General features: G+C 41.6%; 1 protein-coding gene across 6 annotated transcripts in view; it reads left to right on the forward strand.

Moving 5' to 3' along the window:
- Positions 1 to 2,910, forward strand: part of TRPM3 (transient receptor potential cation channel subfamily M member 3) — a 505,408-nt gene extending 502,498 nt beyond the window's left edge. For 4 of the 6 annotated variants that reach the window (XM_061200346.1, XM_061200347.1, XM_061200348.1 and 1 more), the window contains one exon: positions 53 to 1,968. In XM_061200346.1, the coding sequence (XP_061056329.1) occupies positions 53 to 1,505 (1,453 nt within the window). In that variant the 3' untranslated portion in view covers positions 1,506 to 1,968. Of the gene's footprint in view, positions 1 to 52; positions 1,969 to 1,999 lie in introns of those variants that run through there. The other 2 variants (XM_061200350.1, XM_061200352.1) reach the window with 1 other exon arrangement.
- The last annotated feature ends 4,644 nt before the right edge of the window (positions 2,911 to 7,554 follow it).

Genomic DNA, 7,554 nt, shown 5'->3' on the forward strand with positions numbered 1-7,554 from the left:
CTCCCGCAGAGAAACCAGCCCCAAGTGACTCTGGTTCTCTTTTCCCTCCCAGGGTGGAGAACATGTCCATGCGGCTGGAGGAAGTCAACGAGAGAGAACACTGCATGAGGGCCTCGCTCCAGACCGTGGACATCCGGCTGGCACAGCTCGAGGACCTCATCGGGCGCATGGCTACAGCCCTGGAGCGCCTGACGGGTCTGGAGCGGGCCGAGTCCAACAAAATCCGCTCGCGGACCTCCTCAGACTGCACAGACGCAGCCTACATTGTCCGCCAGAGCAGCTTCAACAGCCAGGAGGGGAACACCTTCAAGCTCCAAGAGAGTATAGATCCTGCAGGTGAGGAGACCTTGTCCCCAACTTCTCCAACCCTAATGCCCCGTATGCGAAGCCATTCTTTCTATTCAGTCAATATGAAAGACAAAGGTGGGATAGAAAAGTTGGAGAGTCTTTTTAAAGAAAGGTCCGTGAGCCTACACCGGGCTACTAGTTCCCACTCTGTAGCAAAAGAATCCAAAGCTCCTGCAGCCCCTGCAAACACCTTGGCCATTGTTCCTGATTCCAGGAGACCGTCTTCATGTATAGACATCTATGTCTCTGCCATGGATGAGCTCCACTGTGATATAGACCCTCTGGACAATTCCATGAACATCCTTGGGCTGGGAGAGCCAAGCTTTTCGGCTCCAGTACCTTCCACAGCTCCTTCAAGTAGTGCCTGTGCAACTCTTGCACCCACAGACAGACCTCCAAGCCGGAACATTGATTTCGAGGACATCACCTCCATGGACACTAAATCTTTTTCTTCAGACTATACCCACCACCCAGAATGCCAAAACCTGTGGGACACTGACCCTCCAATGTACCACACCATTGAGCGTTCCAAAAGTAGCCGCTACCTAGCCACCACCCCCTTTCTTCTAGAAGAGGCCCCCATCGTGAAATCTCACAGCTTTATGTTTTCTCCTTCGAGGAGCTATTATGCCAACATTGGGGTGCCTGTGAAAACAGCAGAATACACAAGTATTACAGACTGTATTGACACAAGGTGTGTCAATGCCCCTCAAGTGATTGCTGACAGAGCCACCTTCCCAGGAGGTCTTGGAGGAAAAGTGGAGGACTCATCATGCTGCCATCCCGAACGAGAAGCAGAACTGAGTCACCCCAGCTCTGACAGTGAGGAGAATGGGGCCAAGGGCCAGAGAGCCGCCATTGCAGTACGCCCCCAGGAGGGTGATAATTCAGACAGAACCCTGTCCAACAACATCACAGTTTCCAGGATAGAGCGTGCCAACAGCTACTCAGCAGAGGAGCCAAGTGTGCCATATGCACACACCAGGAAGAGCTTCTCCATCAGTGACAAACTTGACAGGCAGCGGAACGCAGCAAGCCTGAGAAATGCCTTCCAGAGGAGTAAGTCCTCCAAGCCAGAGGGCCGAGGGGACAGTCTGTCCATGAGGAGACTCTCCAGAACATCCGCTTTCCACAGCTTTGAAAGCAAACACAACTAAACCTTCTAATAAGCTTTGCAGGAGGCTCAAGAATCCAGCCCTAAAATTCTCCCCAAAATTCACCTGTTCCCCTTCCTTGAAACTTATCTGCTTTATTCTTAGCTGAGCAAAACAAATATTGCCTTGGGAGGTATTAACTCAAAGGTGACTTCTGGCCAGAGATCAAGAAAGCATTTGTTCTGGCCCAGTGCCAAACACGGGATTTAAGTCATGTTCACACTTGATGGGTAGGGAGGGGAAAGAGGGAGAAGAAGGGTTGAGGTGAATGTGTATCACTAGTCACTTCAGAAAGCCATGAGTTCTGGGAATGAATGGGGCTTCAAGCACTGTCCGTGCCAGGAGGCATCTTTCCATTTCTGACCATTATCAAGAGTTTTAGGATGCAGGGCTAAATTGCAAAAATAAAATAAAATAGCCAGCATACAAATGAGATATTCTAAACTTTCAATTCTGTTTTCTTTTCACATTGGCTCCATCACTGGTGACTGATGAAGAGCATCCTTTTTATTCAGTATAAGCCGGCAGCAAGCAGTTCTACCTAACGTCCCACATCCTTCTCATGCCAACACTTCTGTAATTGATCATTATAAAGAAAAAACAAGGTAACAGTCATAGTTCACCTGTCTCTTATATATTCGTTTCTGGTGCCACAACTTTTATCTTTTTTGAAGAAAATAAAGGGAAAAGAAATGCCTTTTTGTATTGCAATCAAAATGAAAGAAGAATTGATGTTAAAAACAAATGTCAAGTGGTTTATTATAAACAGTGGGCATTCAAGCATAGTCAAGCAAGCTCAGGATGAATGTAGTTAAATAATTTTATATTTTTTAATTTATTTTGTATCTCACCTGTCTTCAGTGAAGCCACTCACTGAATATGTAATAGTGAACTTAAAAAAATAGTAGGCAGAACTCACCTAAAACTGCCATATGAGATACTGTTATCTTCTCACCATCCATGTCATGTGTGATGCTGCTGTGTGACCTTCATCATTTGTATGAGTCTACCATGTCTTCTGAACGTCTCCAGGATGTAACTGCCAATTTCCTGCACCACTCATCACATGAGCATTTTGTATATGAATATCTGGTTACATGTGGATATTTTCATACCTAGAGTTTTGCCATTTAATCTGAGCTCAGCATAAATTTAATTGGCGTTTTTCAAGGGCTGGTATCTTTTTTATGGAATGTTCCAAAGCACTTTTTAAGGAAGTTTCAAAACCATAAATAACCTTAGAATTGACTGGGAGTTTGGTATCAACCCAAGCCATCAGTTGCAGGCATACCGTGAATATTTTTCTTATACACAGAGTTATAAAAAAGATACAGTAGACTAAAATAGAAAACAAACATGTAAAGAGTTCTGTAGTATATGCTGCTTATATACATATATATGCATTTACCCAGGGAGACATGTTAATATATAGTATATAAACAGACATATAGAGCTTTCTTAAAAGGCTTGGACTTTTCTATCACCTTGAGATATAACCAGGATTTTTTAATATCCAAGGAGTTCCATTGAAAGAGTTCATTATATTAAATTTTGACAGATGTTGAAATTATGAATTTTTTAAATCCCTATGACCTCAGCTTTTCCTTGTACCAAACTAGAACATGACTCACTGCCTTCCCTCTGCCCCTTTTTGTGCGGAAGCACTTGCTGTCATGACGTCTCATTTAGTCTGGTTTCTCCTACACAAAGTGATTATGCCAAGTACAATCAGAATAGACTCGCCAGTCTAAGCCAGATAGTATTATGGACTCGAGAATACAGGCATATGTTTCTAGATCCGAGTCTGGATTTCAAGTGGGATAAAGAAATCTTGACCCTCAAATCTTCGGATTCCTATTTGGATCACTGATTTCAAAGCGAATAAAGATCTTTAAGGAAAAAGACTTAATGTCTCTGACCCCAAATACTACCTGGCTCTTTTGTTTCTCTGTAGTTATGAACTCCAAATTGTCTCACTATGTGAAATCAAGTAAGTACGTGGACAAAATCTCTAGCCTTTAAATATTTAAACAAAACCCAAAACCTTCTGCACAAGCTTTTCAGTTGTAGAGATAATGATGTGGCCACATATAAAGAATTAAAGAATTCCTTCTTCACTCCTTGGATTTAAGTGAATAAGAAATAAGTCACCAGGGTCCCTCATATATAATTGCTCTAGAAACACTTAATTTTTATTGAACTCCATATTGGCTATTTCCCCCTCAGCAAACACACATTTGAGAATAGATCAGTTGCCCTTAAACTTCCTTGAGTCACCAATCTCTATGAGGATCTAATGAAAGCTCTGGGCCCGCTTCCCAGAAAAAAATGTACATACATGCAAAGTTGCAATATACGTTAAAGGCTTCATGCACCCCTGGTTCCATATTGATTGATAATGAGGAGGAAGAACCATGTTTGTTCATAATCAGTGCAGTTGTAATAGGCAATTTACATTTCAAGACCATTTCTCTGTGACTCTCAGGAAGGCCAAATCTCAGCACCAGAGTTTGAACCAAGATTTTGTTATTTTTGTTCCCTAGATTAGCTTTTGCTAGTCTGATGTACTTACATCCTAACACTTTGATGGTTTTACGTATGGAGCACATTTACAAAGCCAGAAGCCTCTCTAAATCTGTAGAGGGATCTAAGAAGGAGGTGAAATCATTATTCTTTGACCACAGAGCAGGATATCACAGCACCTCCAGAGCCTCATTCTGGACCAGATGGAAAGTAGGGGAAAGAAATTATGAGCATGCGTGTTTCCATTCATCGTGATTTCTGGAGAGAACTGAGCAGAACCTGGGAAACACAGTATTTAACAGCCCTGACCTTGTGACTACCTGGTCCTTTTGTTGTGCATGAAAATGAAGTTCTTACATCTTTAGTGAAGTGTGTGAAATATATAAGCCAAATTTAAGTGACTTTAAACACAACCTGTGTAACTTTCATGAGCCATTTCTTTCCTCTGCACTTACATGTGTATTATGTTTCCACCCATTTCTTTCCATTTCTGGGTGTTCTGCACACCGACGTGGCATTGATTCTGTGGCCTTGTACAGTCAGCTTGTGTCCAGCTCATTTATTTCAGCATGTCCCTGATCGAGGGGACATTAATTACCTGTCTCTGTGAATTAAGCAGCCCGTGAGCAGCAAGTTACTGAGGAATGTAAATAAAGTCATAGAGCGCTCAAGGAAGTAATAGCTTTGGTTTAATCATATGCTTCTAAGGTGCCAATTTTTATATACTACTATATGTAATGATTTGTTCTAAATTACTCAGTCCTTTTGAAAAAAAAAAAAAGTAAGGCTGTCTAATGAAAATGACCATGGAAATTCCTGATTAACCAACATACTTTATACTTATACTTAGAAACTCCCTCCTTAATGGATTTCAATGAAGCTGGAAAGCTTGAGTGTAATTGTCGTGACTAGTCTGAGTATTTCTCCAGCCAAAAGGTGTATTAGGGGTCAGAATGCAGCACTTTACAGAACTGGATTTTTTTTTAAGTCTAAGCTTCCAGGTCTAGGATATTATATAGCACTTTGAAAGTTCCCCCTTTAAAAAATATATATCAGAATAATCGAATGAGAAAAATGTACTTGCAAGAACACAAAATGTGTTTCTTCTGAATGTTTCAAATGTATTCTAAAAGATGGTTTCTATAGATAATATTATGGTAGATAACTGGATAGCACATTTTTTCTACTTTCTGAGGCTGTACAGTCTAATCTTTCTGAATGTTTGGGCTGTTTAACTTCTGTAATGATAATAAATATTATCCAGTCATCGATCATGCTATATCTATAGGCTATACCATTCGATGTGTGTGGGGCAATGCTGTATTATAAAACACATGTAAACATATATGTAACCCGTGTTTAACTCAGCATAGTTGTAGCATGTGGTTGTATTAATGAACGTTACAGGACAGCTTTATAATCATTTACAAATCTGTAACATTCAATAAAGAAGCACATGTTGCAAGGATTAATGATGTTCCCAATTCCATGTTATTTAGCATCCTCGTGAAATGGGCACTTTTGTTCCTGATCTGCTTTATGTTTTTCGCATTCCCGTAGACCACTGTAAAATATTCGTATAAGCTGATGTGCATCTTCTAACCAGCCCCGCGAGCTGTGGTAGGCAAGTTGTGATTCTGTGAAAGACAAACTGGCATGTTATACAAAAGACTATATGACAAATGAACTGAAAATAGTATTTTAAGCTCCAGTTGAATTAGCTGTTTGTTTACATCTGCTAACCCAACGTGGAAGCAGTGTACAGTATTTTATAAATATGTTCATGTAGTAACACTGATATGTTTGTTTCTAGATAAAGTGATGGTAGTGTGTGGGTGGTTATATCCTTGTTCTAGATATTGCATTATAGCTCACTTTTCTTTAATAATAGTAATGTGACTTAAATGAAGTAATCCCGCTCCAAATCCAGTCTTAATTTTGTGGCAACAAAATGCATGCACTGCTTTATGCGTTTCTTTTGACTTTTTAAAGGCACTTAACATTTTACTGTTGCCTGCTGTGACACTTAAACCAGTTAGGAACTCACTCAAAATGTCGGGCTTCTTACACTGTTTGGGGATTATGTCCAGTTTTTTAAAATTAAAAACAAAAAAGCAACCAAGGATTTTTTATTATTTTTTTAAGCTCTGCACAAATAATATGGACTAAAGTATTAACCACAGGGCATATAGCCATGCGAGACCTGGATATAGCTAGCCAATACCAAGGTCTAGGTGTTGGTGCATCTGTGATATATGAAAGACATGTTTCTGATTCTTTAGGGCCATTAGGTGCAGATTGCTAAAACAGAGATGAGAGGGAGAAGTCCATTCGTGACAGTGTAGAAATCCACATATCAGTATGAATGAATCCAGTGGACAACATATGACCACACTCCTACCTTGGGGCTTTTTTCACCTTCTGTGTGAGCCTGGCCCAGGGGAGGGCGAGAGATGGGTGACTGGGTGTGTGATTGAGCACTGGGTGACTCTGAAGAGTTTGCCTTGTAAGGAAATCACCATTTCATTGTTAAAAGCCATTCAACATCTGGACAAGAGAGGAGCCAATTTGCACAATTTACACATCTTACAAATGATGGCTTCTCAACGAGTAGAGAGAACTTTTCTCTCAGCCTGCACTGGCCTAAGCTTTCTCTCCTTTTTGCCTGTCAAACAGTCTCTTTCTCAGATTGGAGTCAACCAAAGGAGGGGTTGGTTCTGATTTAAGGAAAACAAGATTTTTTTTCCTTTTCTTTTGTAATTCGTTTGAGAATGTAGTTGTGTTACCTTTTCTCTGATGAATTCCTTGCACTGATCACTGCTAATGAAATCAAGACATGACCGTTTCTACATGTCATCTAAGAGAGGAATTCGGTGGCCAAGTAATCCCGACGGCAGTAAGAGTGAGGTGAATTTTCCCTCCCCTAACTTACCTAGTCTACTGGCCCCATTAAACCTTCAGGCCATTGCCTATTTACACAGTGTTGTGTGCTGGGAAGTGAAAAGGACATGTGTGGCCAAAAGGCCATAGGCTTTCTGATGAGCGTCAGTGCCAACCTTGACCCAGGCCTTCCTCTGGAGCAGGCAGGCTGCTGAGAGCTGTGGGACACAGAGGGGAGTTCAGCCTTGTGCCTGGATGCACAGCCTTCTTCACCCCTTTAACTTTCTTCCTTTCTCTTGACTCAGCACAAGGTGTTTTTTGCCAGACCAGTTGACTCTTGCTCCTATTACCTCAATACCCTCTGGACACTGGCACAGTAAACTGAAACAGTGGTTACAAACATTCAGACTTTGTCCAGCCCTCACCTTCCCACTGACTTTTCATCCTCCCCGCAACTCTACCCCACATGCTCCTAACTTGGCTGGTGTTTGCATCAGCCTCATCAGTTCTTTGCCTGTCTGAATCCCAACCCTCACCCCAGCTTCTCACATGTCGTCAGCACCGGCCATCTGCATCTAGATTGTGGGGTTGCAAACTCAAATATGTGGAGAGGCTGGATCCAGAACACAAATGTGTCAGTTGGGCTGGC

This window comes from Eubalaena glacialis, chromosome 9 (assembly GCF_028564815.1).
Source record: "Eubalaena glacialis isolate mEubGla1 chromosome 9, mEubGla1.1.hap2.+ XY, whole genome shotgun sequence".
NCBI classification, from domain to species: Eukaryota; Metazoa; Chordata; class Mammalia; order Artiodactyla; family Balaenidae; genus Eubalaena; species Eubalaena glacialis.